Consider the following 17182-nt stretch of genomic DNA (forward strand, 5'->3'; position numbering starts at 1 on the left):
GTTTACTCCCTCTATTCCCCAAATCACATTTCTTTCAAAAGTTATTTTGACTCTGATTAGAAAATATTCCTGCAGGATGAAGAGCTGGAATTATGCTAAACACTCTCTCTACAAGTGCAGGTTACAATGTGTTTTACTGTGTAGTTATCAAAAGTTGCAATATAGTTTTTTTTTTCTTAAAACTCAAATTACATTACGCAGACAATCATGTGTTTTTGTATACTGTAGATCTATTGTTTCATTGTTCAATTTCATTTCATAAACCTGTTTTCTATTCAACTATTTTAACTCCTTACGATAAGCACCCTTCAACATAACTGAAACACGCACACACACGCACGCACACACACACACACACACAACAGGAAAAGGTATTAAAGGTACTGTTAACCATTGGAAGCTGTGCTTACAAAAATGTTAGAGATATCATATTCGATTCATGTAAGTCAGTTGCATCACAAAACATCCTACCATATAGCCTAAAATAATATTTATAAAGAGATACCACTATTTTCCGTAATAAACCACAACTGTAGAAGGTTTACACTATAAACAATTTGTATAACTTATTATTCACATTTTGTACATTGAACAACACTTAACATTGGTTATACTAATCAACATGTTTACATTGGTTGTTTCTATCTCTTATTCACATTTAAGAACTATTTTGAACATGTTGAAGCAGCAAAGTTGGGTTTTTGTTTCATCTGCAAATGGTATGAAATGCCTTTAACAGCCCATTAGCGCTTAGCCCTACAGCCGTGCGTGTGGCGCCATGGCAGCAGGTTGTTACGCAACGCTGTGCTTTCAGCAGCCGCCACTGCAGACCAATGAACATGATGAAGATATCATGATACGTATACATTTAATGCGGCTCTTTCAACATTAGTGGGAATGGGCATCTCACAAAGACCGATGGAGGGCTAAATTGGTAAGGCTATCATTATTGATAACGGGAGGGATATGAATTTTTACAAAAGTTTGCCATGTTAACATAACATAAACGTAGCGCACTTGACTGTTAAAGTGCTTCTGGTCGATGAAAGAAGCGTTTTATGGTTGTTTTGTGCATTAATCAGTAAGGATTTTATGTGGGATTGCGTTTCTTCTCTTTTTTTTTTGGGGGGGGGTCGCTCTTTAGGTCTTTATAAATCGCCAATGACTACAATATTCTATCGATGTTTGAGAACTTCATGACTGTACCTTCATTCATTGAGTATGAATAGTAATTTTTGCAATAATATTGTAGATAAATATACCTTTAGCAGAGCTGGCAGAGGGATGGTGGTAATAATTCTTCTTCCAAATGACTCGTTCTGATAATAGCCGGTATATCTTTGATGAGCTAATAATCTGTTGATATATATATATATATATATATATATATATATATATTAATTATACATACATGTATATATATAATGGAATTCGTTTGCGCTTAGGAATGGTGAAGGTGAACATAATCCTTTTTAACTGTTCCTTTTTTCTATCGATATCGTTGCGCCAACTAGGCCTCCAGCAATTCATGACTGTATCAGAGCATGTAAGAAAGAGTGTTGAGACTTTGCAACCTACAGAATAGAAGGATTATAGTCTATATAAAAAGGCAGATTTCCGATTTGATAAGTCATACATTGATTCCAATTACATAATGATTGGACATTCGTGAAACATGTCTGCGATTTATTTTTCAAAAAAAATGAATATCACACATAAATACATCAGTCATGCGTTGTGTATTCTATTCCACGAGTAGGCCGACGCCGCCAATATCATGAACCATTCGAACCTTGTATACTGTCCGTAGGATTTATATATTATTATTATCAACAGGGGCAGGGTAAAATAGAAGCGATTCCATGTTTCAAGCGTGAGTTAGCGATAATCTCGGTTGGCGGCAGCCAATCTCTTCCCTTCCTCTTACGCTCGACGGGAGTGAAATGATCATTAAATGTCTGACGTTTATCAATCATATCGTAAATGTCAAAGGTTGTCACTCTACATCACCGATTAAGTGCAATAGTTGCCGAGCAATCCAACAGTACATTTATTACCCACCGGTTGGTGCATGGGGCGATTAAATAAGCCTGTTATATGCGGTTATTGTTTGAATCTGCGTGGTTTATTTGTTCGTTTGTTTGTTTGTTTGTTTGTGCTTTTATTGCATCGGCTGATATATTTTGCCACAGGCAGAAGCATGCGCATGAACACACGAGGGATGCACGAACTCAATATCATCTATAATTGATGCCACGAGAATGCAAAATAAGCCATAGACGTGGACGGACAGAAACCTCTCCCGCGCAGCTCCCCTGAGTTAAAACTGTATGCACCGTGAAAGACTAGCTGCACTCCCCCCCCCCCCCCCCACACACACACAGTCATACACACTTCTCCGACCTTTTTTTTTTTAACCCGATTACTAATGCATCGTCACAAGCGGCATCAATGCCTAAATACGTATTATGAATACCGATAAAGGAAGAAGTAAACACACTAAACATGCACGCACACACACACGCACACACACACGCACACACACGCACAACCACAACTCAAATTTAAGCGCTGTGTGTTTACAGTGGATGTGTTGCTGGTCTCGCTCATGGGCTTTCCTTACTTCCTACTTTTCGCTAGATCAATGTATTTTCACACACACACACACACACACGCACACACTCACACGCACACACATAAATATATATAAATATAGATATAAATGTGTAATGAAAATCACCTTCAGCGTATTTTACTCTAAATTATGTATTAATATACAGATACGCGGGGATAGCAGTTGTGTATTCTGCTATGTTAAGCACAGCAACGTTCGATAAAAGGTATAAGATAAGCCGAGTTTATAAGAGTATGTCTATATGGTTTAACAAAAATGAACAAATACCTATGAAAAATCATCGATAACATGACTTGGTTATAGGATCAATAGAACCATTAAAGGGGCATTCCAGACGATTTTCATAATTTCATATCATGTGATACATAAATCGATAGTTCCATGTATAGATTTGTGGAACTTATTGAGATTCTTGAGCAGAGAAACAATACTTTGAAAAACCTTAAACAAATTACACTGAACAGTGTCGATGACATAGGAGCCTCACATATTTCAGAAATGTGGCAGCATAATTCCATTACAACACCACTTGCTTGCAAGTTCACCTGTGTATTATCTATGCATGCCTTCTTCTTTTGTTCTGCTTCCTTGAGCCCCAACTCATGCATTCTTATGATGAGGCTGCCATGTCATCACCCTTGTTCATTGCAATTTGTTATAAATTTCGAAAACATTCTTATCCTTGGTCCCAATCACTATAAATTCTGAAACTCTGTACCCCGTATAACTAATTTATAGTTGTTCAAATGTAAAAATCTGAAAATCATCCGGAGGTCTCCTTTAAATTCTAGCTGGAACATACACGCAAACACCCTCTCACACACGTACATACTGTCATCCATGTATAGGGCCGATTATACATAATATCCATATGAAATTAGGCCTAAGGCTACAAGGTAAACAGTTAACTTACAGGAGGTGTGTGTTTCATCAATCTTACGCAGTATATTATGTGATGGAGAAACCAATCTACGATATAGTGGCTTTTCTTAAACTTTCATCTTCTTAAGCTGAAGATGATTTCTTGTCAAAAATTAATGGTACCCCCCCCCCCACACACACACACACACACCACACACACACCCCACTTCGACGGGAAGAGTTGACCTGACGCAAATTTCTGGAAGTCATGGGTTTTGTTGAGCTAAATGTTAATGAGCTAAAATTTTGTGTGACTGTATAAGCCTGTGTGTGTGTGTGTGTGTGTGGGGGGGGGGAGGGGTCTGAAGGAGAATGCCCCGTTTCCCGGCCCGTGCTGTATAAATTCCCTCATCTCCAAATATGGGGGAAGTAGTCAATTCCTTTCTTTTTCTTCCTTTCTCTCTATTTTTTATTTGGAAAAGAAAACAAACACTCTTTATACACCTTAATGTCAAGGAAACGAGAAAATTATTGTTCTCGTGGTTTGAGTATTCTACACTAGAAGAGTGATAAACTCGGTTTTTCAAGATCACGTGTTGCAGTTTTATGATATATGGAATATACACCAATGCAACTTTGTTATGTTATGTCATAAATCTCCCGGATTTGATGAATTACGTTAATGAACAAGAAAATCAATATAATGTTAAAATTTGCCTTTTAGCATAATTATATTCGCCGAGAGAAACCAACACTAGGTTTCATGGTTGGTTTTTCCTCCCCCCCCCTCTCTCTCTCTCTCTCTCTCTCTCTCCCTCTCTCTCTTAACGGTGAACAAACTTAGCTTCAGCATTACAGGCATCTGTGGGAACAAAATCCAAGTATAAAGATAAGATTTAAGTTGTAGTCTTAAAGGATATATTATAGACAAATTTTCATTAACCAATAGTAAAAGCATCAACTTTCTTCATCTATTTCAAATCCTATGCCAATGGCACTGTATTCAAATGTTTGAAATATATACGGGTATCACTAAACGTTCCTTCCACATAGTGTTCAAAAATACGTTTAATCATCTTCAGAACACTCACATTTTGTTTCCCCGTGTAGATTTTATTTGTGCCTCATAATGTAATTTTAATCAATTTTCATTCACATATAGTAAAAGCCGCAACTTGCTGAATTGATTTCTGATTATATGGCAATGCCATTGTGTTTGCATTAAATAGCATGTATACGCTTATTTATTTCTTCCGCAATTCATGGTGTTTGTAAGATTCGACGTATAGAAACTATGCATTCTTATTTTCATATTACATGTATTTATTCTTTTCTCGTGCTATGTTTGTACATTGTCACTCTTTAATGAAAATGAAATGAACTAACTGAACTAAAGGAAACGAAAACAATTAGCAATTATAAACGTTCCTTTCCTAGAGTAGAAAACATGCCTGTAGAACTTTCATCTATACACAACAGGCACATTTTTTGTTTCCGCAGGTATATGCGTTACCGAATTCGTGATGTCGCTTAACTTATACAAGCAACAAAATAAACCCGGAAGCTTGTTTTTTTTTTTTTTTCCTTTTATAATTCTTTGGGAAATCAGTCGTCAAAGCGAAGGAAACGGTTGCTTTGCCTTTGCGGTGTTTATACCCTTGGATAATGATCCGATTAGTGTCTGACCATGATTATGGTCATTATACACCAGGGAATTTTTGTATACCTTTTTGAATCCTCAACCCGTCCCCGATTTCACCGCCTCGCCTCGCCCATTCTGCCGTTTATGGTTTGGCATAAATCGTGCTATTATGACTGCACGGTTGATTTCAGACAGTCGTGAATGTGCATTAAATCGATATTTGGTGCGTGCCAGTGGAGATACGCCTTTTTTACATCTCTCGTCCTTCAGACTGTCAATTGCATGAGAAAAACTTTTCCTCCCTCCATGCATTACAATCACGCAGGTAGTCGGATATTGAGGGAGAGGAAGGTGGTAGTCTATGGGTTAGTTCAACGTCGACGGTATAAATACGGTCATTGATGTGCCCCGAGCGTCAGAAGGCGATAAGGTGTCACAGGCACGTCTCTCTATTAGTCAGGCCCGGTGAACATCATCGAGTTATGACAGCAATGGGTCCCCCTTGGCTGCCACATCAATACAAACGGGCAACGACTACTAGTACATGAAGAAGCGTTCACGCTTTCATCGTCTCACGCAGCACCATTGCGACTGCCCTCTCTCGGTGACATTTGCACAGAAAACCCGGAAGCAGTACTCGGAAAAAGTAGACATTGAGGCGCTTATTTCATTTAGAAGCAGCAGTCTCACATGTTGTAACGCCAAGGATACTAAAGGTAGTTTACATTCGTCTTCTTTTCACTGACGTGGCCTTTCCCTACCTGTCGTCACTGTTTATTTCTTCGTTGGCTTCCTTGTCTCAACAAAAAAGGAAGTACACCAAGGTTTGATAGAATTTGATTGAATAATATTTTTGATTCCTTAGTCCGCTTTCGTCATCATTGCCCATTTGAAAGGAATTACCTCGTAAAGTTAATAGAGCCTTTGTCTATGATGTCATGATCGAAATTAATTACGTCCTGGGCACCATTTCGTGAAAGTTGTCAGCGCCGACAAGTTGTCAGTCTCTGACAATCACCATGGTAACAGTCAGTGACCAGACCAAAGATTTTGTTGAAATTGTCAGAGACTGACAGCTTGTCAGCCCTGACTAAATATTGATGAAACAACCCCCCCCCCCCCCGTGGTCAAAAGCAAAATGGAGGAGGCTTGCAGTCTATAGAAACCAAAACTCAGTCAACAAGGGGCCATCTATTACTAGTGTAATGGCGGACTGTCTCCATGATCTCTAATACCATGCCAGAACACGTGAGGCAGATTTGACGGGTATTCACATGATCAAGTCCCTATTAGGGGGACGCTGTCATCCACTCATATCATAATGAGGGGCTTAAAACGCCGCATGGAATCTCAAGTACTTCATGGAATATCTTGGCTATCAGAAGCATCTTCTGTGATAAGATCATGGCATCAAAATTATTTCATCATCTGAGTTTTTGAATCTACAGAATAGCTCCTGACCTTAACGCTCTGATAAAGTAACTAACGAAGAAAAGAACTAAAGAACTATTATATGCCAAAGATTTGGTTGAATATTAAGACACTTGGTATTAAGTATATAGAAAGACGAACATTTCTGTAATACTATGGGTTCTCTTTTCCAAAAGTGTTTGAGCAAAAAATAATAAATAAAAAACACAGGAAAGCCAAAGAACATTGCGGTATATATGGACAACTTGAAAATACCGAAAAAAAAGAAGTTTTGTTTTTTATTTTTTTATTTCTTTTTTGACTAATTTCTTATCAGTCGTTTTTGGCGAAGGGACAAATTACTGATGGGCCGTTGAAAAAGTCACGTCTATCTTGAGGGTATTGAAGAGGAAGACTATTATTTTGCCATTGCTGCTGCAGTGAGGAATATAGCACCCGACTATCTTCGAAGGAAAGCCAGAAAAGTGTGGCATAGGACTTTTTTTAAATTCATTCTTATTGATGAAACTCATCAAAGTACCCAACTCTTTTAGGCAACACACACACACACGCACACACACACACAAGACAAAAAAGAAGAGTCAAGTTATTGCATTTACATTCCTCCTTTCGTCGTGGATGGATTTTATGTCACATGTATAAAAGTTTAGCTGGCAAATATTGTTCCACATCGTGCGCTTTTAATCAGTGACTGAACTACTCTTTGTCACATGACATGCATCGACCAATCCCTGCAACGGAACTTATCAGATACGTTATGCCAGAGTGACTAAGTTACGTTCAGAGTCGAAACAGGGTTCTAGTGACAAGGTAATCGAGCGGGTAGTCCTCTAAAGATAGTTATCTATAAAGCACAATTCAACCCCTTGGGTTGATTGAAACAGTAAGCCTATAGGATTATAATTATTGACATTCTACATAGAAATGACGATAGATGATTATGTGAAATAATGCGTTCTGCCCGACAGACAGCCAGCTCTCATATTGCAGTTTTTTGGCAAGCTTGCATACAGATCATCAATATTCATTATGAAGGTCGATGCATGTGACATAATTATGATTTTTAACGCGAAATAATTAAAAATTTAAAAAAAAAATGGGGAAAGTGCATTTTGCAGGCTAAGTTTAGGAAGTCTTTCCAAAATGTTAAGAGCATTTGCTTTGCAGATTATCCCGGCATGGTGCTCCATGCGAGACATTTTCGAGTGACAAGAAATGATAGCTGTTTGCACACTTACTAATGGTGTTGACACAGGGTGTCCCTCTACTGTATGAATATTTCTACCGTCACTTGCTGTGCATACAGGGCCCTAGGAGGTGGTGTGCAAAGGACACTTTTGTAATTGAAGTGCTCCGAGACATAACCGTGAGTTTCAAAGGTTTTACCAAGCGTTGAAAATGTGTTGATTTTTTTTTTCTTTGAAAAGGGGGTGGGGGGGGGGAGCTCAATAAGGAAAGTTATGCATTGATCTTCCACTTTTCTGGTGGATTATTAATCAATATTCATCTGTTATCCACCCTGTCTTATACCCTTCGCAATCCACAACATGTCAAAATCCAACAAATGGTGTTTTTTTTTTTGTTGTTGTTTTTTTCAAGCAAAATCGGGGGCACAAATGGTTTTAAAAAGGGAAGGCATGTTGATGTCGTAGTTTAAAATGTATCAACATGAAGGCAGTATACTAGAATCAAAGTCGTAGTTTTGCTCTACATACGAAGCTGCTTTAAAGGGAAAAAGTCGATCTAGTAATTTTATCTTATTTTATATATAGAAGAACAATGGCGTAAAACAATAAAATTAATAGTAAGAAAAAATGGTGATGATGTGAAGATGATAATGATAGTAATAATGATAGGAATAACAGTAATGATGATGATAACAATAATGATAACAATAATAATAATAAATGTAATAATATTAATAATAATAATAATAATAATAACAATAACAATAATAATAATAAATGTAATAACATTAATAATAATAATAATAATAATAACAATAACAATAATAATAATAAATGTAATAATATTAATAATAATAATAATAATAATAATAACAATAACAATAATAATAATAATGTAAAGTACCAGAAAACCCTGGCTCTCTTCGATCTAATTCTTCGTAATCATGAATTTACAAATCTTATAACAACAGTTTCATGTATTAGTTCTTGATGCTATGCTGAAGGGATTCATTTACCACGAACTAAAAGGCCGGATCTAACAGAATCTAAGTAAGTCGTGCATGCAACATTTCACAACGGCGTTCGATTTTCTGGAAATGACCCTTTCCACTGTTTTATAAGGACGTAGTTTATTGTGTGCTATAACCAAAAGGTAAAATCGACGAACATGACTGTATTCATTGGTAAAATTTCTCGGCATCGTGAAACATTTGACTGACGACCTTTGAATGATAGCGATGAACTAGCAGAGAAAGGGTAAATCCATTCTCTCCGCTTGCTTAGCGCAGCTCGATTTCATTAAAACCACAGCACCTACGTACAATTGCTGTGGTGACCTGAAAAAAATAAGAAGGTACATGTACAAACTCACGTTACGCACACAACCTGTGTATTTTCCACTGTTTTTAGGCTCACATCTACTTTCCACTTAAATTTTCAATTTATATGCATAGAATCTTCCCCGGGGGATTCTCGCCTTGCATTTTATCTAGAAAATCTTCATGATGAGACCGTGGTTGCTTTGCTTCACAAGATTTTGTATTTTCCCCCATTTGTAAGGAAAATGGCCAGTGATACTAGGCTAATGATAATGGCCACGTGAAAATACTCGGGAAATGTACGTGTTGCTCATTATTGCAGTCGTTCCGCGTACTGCGTGATGTAAGCGTGGTCATCGCATCGTATGAAGGTACAGTGGGACTATAATAATGTATACAGTGCTGTACCATGTGTTGTAGTATGGATGCGTGGATTATGAAAGCCACAAAAAGGTGTTGACTCAATAAGTCTTTTCCGCATCCGTGTCAATTGCAATAGATGGTGAGGTTACACATCTTGCGATAACTGAGAAGATTATGAATACGACGGTGAGCCTGAAAAAAAAAAAGAAACTTTCAGTAGCTCTCTGTTGGTTTGTTTGTTTATTTACTTGCTTGTTTTTCTGTTTATGTTTGTGTGTAAGGTGGTACTGAATCAGAAGTCCAGTTGACCGATATATTTTTATGTCGTTACAAATTGTGTGAGCATGGTGAATGCATATTCTCCCTCTCTCTCTCCCTCTCTCTCTCTCTCTCTCAAAAGAAATGCGGCTTCGGTTTAGTTTTCGTTGTTACGATATAATATGCGTATGCGTGTTTATGCACGTGTTTCCACATTTCGCTCTGCATATATGCTCGTCGTAATGGGCTTATAAACATGTTCATGCAAATAAGATATCATTGTGTACATGAATATTTGATTTCCATCTCCCACTTGTTTGATACTACTAATGTCATAGTGACGGGCATAATAACTTCATCTAGGCAATGTCTGTGACGGGCAGAATATATCACGCTAAGAATCGACGACCACTAAGCCGTTAAGCAAAGGACGATACCTTAATGTCATACATTCGTCGCCTGAAATTGTGCCTCATTTCATTAATTTGTGTTGGTCTGTTTGAGAAAGCTGTTCATGCAATATGCAATACGCGGTGTAGCTGTAATGTTATACATCCTGATAAATATATTTATGTGAAACTGTTCCTAAGTTGTGAATATCTGTTCCTAAGTTGTGAATATTTATCCAGTGAAAATGGACAGTTACAGATTGGTACGTCGGCGTGAAGGCGAAGGCAAACGTAAACTTATGCCGCTGATAAAAATGAAATGGGTTCCTTGAAACCGTATCGCTATCAGCAAGTGTTGCATTTCCGAAAGACGAAGCCGAACATGAACCCAAGAGTTTCCTTCGCAGAAAAAAATGGATCGAATTTCTCCTCGGGAAATATTAACAACATGCAACTCGACCTCTTATCGTAAGTTTGCATCTGGGTATAACAGTCGCTGTGGACAGTGCGTCATAATAAAATTAAATCTCAATATTACGCGCGTAAAAGGTTGTAGTGTTTTATACATTAATCTAAGCATGTGCTAAGTAGTGATAGTTTTTTGCATATTTCAAGGACGAAATTGGTCATTAATATTGTAAGCTAAAGACTGTACATGGCGTTGCCTATTATGGATGTGTCTTTGTCAGACTTAGAAATGAGAAGAACTAGGACATTGGGAGTTACTTGATTACACCGATACTTTTAAGCGATGTATACATTTTACATTTCATGAATATAATCTCTATTCCGGAAGAGAGATTCGTTATGGTCTCAATGCATGACAGTGCTTATAATTCATCCATTTACGATCTATATCAGGAGAATATGTCTCAGGCTTGTCTCAAATGAACATAGAGATAACTGAGGCGAAGGTCTTCTTCACTTTGTAGTCATGGGCTAGATGGAACTAGCCTCCTCACCCTCCTTGGAGGCCCCAACTATTCCCAGATTAACCATTACCGCTCATGATGGTGGTTTCCTGCATTTTGCTATCTCTCTTATTTACTGAGAAAAAAAAAATACTATTACTATTTATATGTTTTGTGTATGTTTACTGCACAATACCATTATTTATGCCTGTCTTCTTGTGTAATATCATTTCTTTGTGTATTTGAATTTTTTATTGACTTTGTGTTTGATTTAATGCTGAAATAAATCAAACCAAGCCAAACTTGAAACGGCACATTGACATTAACTGTTTTCTACTTTCCTTGTGATTGATGTGGTCTTTCTCACAGGATTTTGAATACAGAATGTACAAAATTAATATATTCTTAATTACATTGTGCATTGCGATCATAACGACAAACGATTCAGAAGGGCGCCATCTTTGTTAATATAATAACAAAAATAAATAATTTTATTATTTTACATTCTTCAGTGATCGCCACATTCTGTTTCCTGCATTATCCCCAGCATATTATCATTTGTCTTTCTTACCATTCATTAAATTTCATCAACGTCCATCATGGAAGAGTTCGATTTGACGTTTTTGATTTCCTTTCATGGAAAATGTTACCTTCACCTTATCAAATGGCAAATCACATAACAGTGTAGTAATCATTCTGACCTTAGGAGACCGAGTGATAATATTTGTACATAATATCTGCTCAGGTTTACAGTTGCTCTTTAAATTCAAATATCAGGCTCAAACAGCCAGATTGGAACAATGTATAATATTATTGAAAATAATGTAAACGATTGTTAAACTTTGCAGTTTGAGAATGGTGGATTAAAAAAAAAAAAAAAAAAACTCAAGTATACAAAAGCTTTGAATTTTATGCTGCCAAAATCAAGACATCTGTGGGTGAACATTATGACTGTGTTGATAAACCACTTGCTGAGCGGTCTATTTTAACAATATTATATGGGAACATACATATTTTACTTCAGGAATTTAGTTAATGGTGTTCGAATTCTTTTAACGTTGTACAGTAATGTTACTGTAAAGACGGAATTGAATATTATAAACAGTGAGCAAATTGTTTACATAAATATTATGCAAATGACGAAAAAGACAATGAAATGCAATGATGTGCTCGCCTAGACTGACGAGGCATATCTATTTGTTTGCGAAATGATCCAGCATGTTGATTTACATGCCGAGCTATACCGATCCTATTCAAACGCATTCTTACCGAGAATACGTTGCGTATCAGATGATTGGATCATTGACATCGTCTCTCATCATTGCTTTACAGATTTCTACTCTCTGTGGCAAGCACCCACCCACATCTACGACCCGCCCGAATGACGTCGGTGATCGCGTGAGATGAAGAGATGGCGCAGGAAAGAATCGGTGTGTCTGCTGTGGTGAATCCACCTGTACAGAGCTAGCACTCTCTCCAACTGGCTTGGCGTGTGGGCAGATTTTTGGTCAGCATCCACACCATACATTTTTCGTAGACATTTCATAGACAGACTGTGACAATGTCTATGTCGCCTTATTTGAATAGAAATGCTCTGGGGTGGCTTATTGCCATTCCCATCGTGGCGATTGAGAATCTTCTCACCCTGATCATCATCTCTTCGAGGAAGCGATGGAAAAGCCCGGATGTTCTCCTCTTCTCCATCACCCTCGGCCATCTTCTCTCGCTCCTCCTCCCGCTGCTCCTCTACGCCGTCATCGTCTTCGTTAGCAACACGTGGACCGACGACTCCTGTCGATTCCTCGTCTGGTGCGTCATGAGCTTTCGAATCGTCGGTGCCGTAAACATTGCCTTCATCGCCCTCGATCGCGTCTGGACGTTAAAGTGGCCGAGCTCGTACCGCGCGCACAACTCATCGAGGCAAACCGCACGGACCGCAGTTTTTATGTGGCTCTTCGGCGTTGCCATAGGAACCATCCCCCTCATCAGTTGGGCTAGACTGGAGCAGGGTCAAACGTGTAGTCTGGTGCTCAACATCGCCGGCTACGGCTACGCGATGTGCATCGTCATCATCGTGCTCGGGAGCGTGATCGTGAGTTCCGTCTGTATCGTGACCATCGTCGTCAACGTCGTGTTCGTATTGCCCCTGCTGCCGGAACCGGACGACCCGAAGTCAAGTATTCCCCAGATCGTCATCGAGAGCGAAACCGGAGAAAGGACCCCCGCCGTGGCCGGTTCACGTGACTCTCAAAACCAGCAGATATATCTCCTAGTATCAGCCGTAGTTATCCTCTATTTTTGCCTCAACGGATTGCCTTTTGTGGTAAGATGGACCACGTTGATGATGTATTCATTTTATGATGAAATTACATATCTCGGGGCATTTTACCTGTGGCATATAATAGATATTTCGGTTATCCTATTTAGGAAATAAAGAAAGTAACATTTTTACATCGTTAGCATTCCATATAAACGGAAATTATGTTCTTGTTGACACGCAATTTCATTAAGAAATTATAATTTTTCAGTCTCTATGTATATTATAGAAGGACAAGTACTCTTCCACGCATATCATAAAATACCAAAGAAAACACAGCAACAGATAATTCTATAAAGTATCCAAGTTCAACAAGCACTGTCTAATTTGTTCCTCTCTATTAATCTGTCTCTCCCTTGCTATAACTCTCTCTCTCTCTCTGTCGTTGTTTTATATTCTAGCATTCTATCTTGCCTGACATTACAGTATCACTCTTTTTTTTGGGGGGGGGGGTGAATAAAATGTTTCTCTCTCTTCTCTCTCTCTCTTCTCTTCTGTTCTGTTCTGTTCTCTTCTCTTCTCTGTCCTTCTCCTCCTATCTTTCTTTCCATCCATCCTCCGTCAATCCAACCCCTCCATGCACTTCATATTTATTCGTTTTTATTCTAACTTAATTGAAATATCTTTATTCAGAAAGGCTAATCGGCACGCTGATTTCATATATACCATTGAATATCTAATATCTTCTCCGGATTTTGAATAATAATCTTCTTCACCATTACACTCCCTCCTCCCATACTCCTCCCTTCCCATCCAATCCCCTTCCCCTTTCCCGACCCAGGTTATCAACATTATTGCCTTCACGCTTGAGAAACCCGCAATATGGATGTCGGTGGCAATCACGTGGTGCAGCATTCTGACGGCATTTTTGCACCCTCCGCTCCTCGTCTTGATTTGCAACCGATACCGCAAGGTCTACCAGAGACTCTTTAGGAGCATCGGTGAAAGCTGCGGCTGCGTTAAACCCCCACCACCACGGACATCAATAAACGGTAGTAATGTCTGCAATGTTCGTACGTACGCTATCACATAATTTACCTCTTCGCTCTTAGGGAGGAGCGTGCGGAAACTCATTTTTGCTAAGGCCGTCTAGGGGAATTCAAACTTCACATACCAAATTTGATTAGGTACATGTATCAGATATCCCAGTGGTTAATATTTCTTATTTTTGCGAATGGAGAATGTTCTGCTGCCAACGAATATGGTAGGGTTCTGCTTTAGTTTCTTCAAAGAAATAGCACAGGTGTCAGGAAAAAAAAAGTATTGGAGGATTTTTTTATTCTTTTAAATTAACTCTATAAAATTGACTTTGCGAATTCATTTGGTATAATTCACCATACATAATAATTCAAATTTTTAATGTCTGAAACAGTTGTATTTAGTCTCGCTTACCACTTGATTCAATTTGTCTAATGCCGTCGGTATCTTACGATTTGTACTACCAATTAGCAGGCGCTTATCGCCTCTTTTGTTATGATGTATCTGCAACTGTTCACACGACTGTTACCATACCTGCATTAACTACTGAAAATCCCAATTTGAGCCTTCTCCCACTACAAAATGTATCCAAAGAATTTATTCTCTTTCTATAGTAATCAGACACCGACGCAGCGAAAGTCAGCTGTTTGCTGACTGAATGCTTTCCGACACGTGTGTTCATGACAAAAAAACTATCGCTGGTGAAAGAATAGTATGTATGGTTTTATCATTCTAATAATCAATATTCAGCATACCTGGGTTGTTATGATTGTTATCATGATTATGTTCTCTTACTATTTGCAACTCAGGTGTCACACGACAGGAGACATTTGACTCTTTGGATGACTTCTCGTCAGACGAGGAAGACAAGCTTCATTTCCCCACACCCGATTGGTCCGATCATTCCTTTTCTGGGTCCATCGATGAGGGCGCTGGACCTAGCACAGATGTCGTTATTGCGTCGACCTCGACCGCGATCCAGACCGTCACCGTAGTGGAACATTCGCACACGGTACGAAACGGCAAATTACCCAGCAAACCGTCATCGCCTAAAACCGAGACGGTCGTGTATGACAACAAGGCCTTTGTATCCGAGGATGAGAGCAAAAAGAGCAAAGGGAAGAGACACAAGAGTCCGAAGATGACTCCGGAGCAAAAACGCGCCATGTGGCAGGGTCATCGCGGCGCTCGCAAGCGGCTGGAAGCACTCAAGCATGCAAATGCCGAACGAGCAGCATCAGCGCATTCATCGAAAGGCAAGAAGTCGAAATCCCATCAGGAAAAACACGGGAGTAAAAAGCATAACGAAGACAAGAATCTTCGCGTCGAAGCGCCGGTCACAAATCGGCACAGGAAACTCGAGCGTCTCAGCACCAAGCACCATTCCCTTGACAGTTTGACAGTTCCGACGAAACGAAAACGACCATTCGTGTCGTCGCGTTCCCTTGATCAAGATCGAAATACAATGACTGTTGAAGTTGAAGTCGAGACCGCAAGAGTGGGAAGAAAAAGTTACGCAGAACCTTTGGTAGACAAAAAGTCTTCTTCGTCAAAAACAAAGAAATCAGAAAGCAAATCACATTCAAATCACAAACGAAGCCAAACATCTACAAAGAAGGAGAGCAGTGCCACGGCGAGTAGCCAAAAGAAAGATTGCACAATCACTACAACGAGGAAAGAACAAATAGTAAGCTTGAGTCCAAAGAGTTCACCAACGCACAGTGACAAAAGAGATACTGGCGAGGGTGGTAAACATCGAGCAGCACGCTTCGAGATGCCGCGCGAAAATTACAACTCCGACTTTTCAAGTTTTGGATCGGGAGAACTCTACGACATACCAGAAGAATCGCCCGAGGAAATGCTCGGGGAAAGCTCTGGATGGAACCCGACGACAGTCAACGCCCTGAAGGCGCAACATCGTGATGACAAGAGTCCAATTCGAGGGAGACGTAGCCCCACAGGTGGCGGCGGTAAGAGATTGGCTCAGAAGAAACATTTAGAGAAGCAGCGGCAGAGGAATGGTGCCGCGCCGGACCTAACACCTACCCCTGGCCCTCAGGCCTGGGAACGAAAACCGCCGAGAAGAGCCCTAAGTAGGCAGCTATCACAGGATCACTCTAGGTCATTCGATTCTGGGGTGATAGAGATGTCGGAGCTAGGAAGCAGAGACTCAATGAGCGCCCTTAGTTGTGATCAAGAAAGAAACACTCCTCTATCGACACTGCACATCAACCTGACCGAGAGTGATTTGAACGATGACCAGACGACGTATTACATTGCGAAAGATTCACGAAAAAACAGGAAACGGGACACTAGCCCGGATGCAGCGGAGGGAATTATTCTTGACGATAACCTCCCACCTGCTGTAAGTGCCACCGAGCTAGATGGCCTCGGACCTGGCGAGGATCCGGAGCAGCGGTCCTCTGTAAAAGTGCAGTCCTCTTTGGTTAGGACACCCTCAGATCATGACGTAACTGGCGAAGGTTTACAGGACGATCGAGCTCAGCCTAGCAAGAGCAGCTCAACGGCCGGCCGGCCGTCGGCAAAGGACATGAGAGAAATGTATCGCAAGTCACATCTCAGCATGGCCGCCATATTTGAGAGCATTCGTGACGATTCACATGAAGTGGTCTTCTTGTGAGCGTGATTTAAAATAAAAAGAATGTACAGCGGAAAAGCTTTGTGCCTATAACTGCGACTGATTTCAATATGCAAGCATCCATACAAACAAAAATGTTCTTCAACATGTAAGTTGGGCATTGCGCTAGATGGTGATTTCATCGGTAGAATTCCACCAAATTCTATTATGATATGATACCGTGCGTCGCTGATCGTTTAGAAGACTGGCTTGGCATTTCAGTCACTGTTTATCCTTGTCAAAAAGATCGATG

At 39.6% G+C, this 17182-nt stretch overlaps 1 protein-coding gene across 1 annotated transcript; it reads left to right on the top strand.

Moving 5' to 3' along the window:
- The first annotated feature begins 12557 nt into the window (after positions 1–12557).
- Positions 12558–16932, top strand: LOC140228920 (uncharacterized). Its single transcript, XM_072309187.1, has 3 exons — positions 12558–13319; positions 14095–14305; positions 15101–16932. The coding sequence occupies exons 1-3, from the start codon at positions 12558–12560 to the stop codon at positions 16930–16932; spliced, it is 2805 nt and encodes a 934-aa protein (XP_072165288.1).
- The last annotated feature ends 250 nt before the right edge of the window (positions 16933–17182 follow it).

The sequence above is a fragment of the Diadema setosum genome, chromosome 5 (assembly GCF_964275005.1).
Source record: "Diadema setosum chromosome 5, eeDiaSeto1, whole genome shotgun sequence".
Taxonomy (NCBI): Eukaryota; Metazoa; Echinodermata; class Echinoidea; order Diadematoida; family Diadematidae; genus Diadema; species Diadema setosum.

Coding starts and splice junctions, on each gene's coding strand:
- LOC140228920 (XM_072309187.1), top strand. CDS start 12,558: ATGTCTATGTCGCCTTATTTGAATAGAAATGCTCTGGGGTGGCTTATT. Junction 13,320..14,094: donor TCAACGGATTGCCTTTTGTG/GTAAGATGGACC, acceptor TTCCCGACCCAG/GTTATCAACATTATTGCCTT. Junction 14,306..15,100: donor ACCACGGACATCAATAAACG/GTAGTAATGTCT, acceptor TTTGCAACTCAG/GTGTCACACGACAGGAGACA.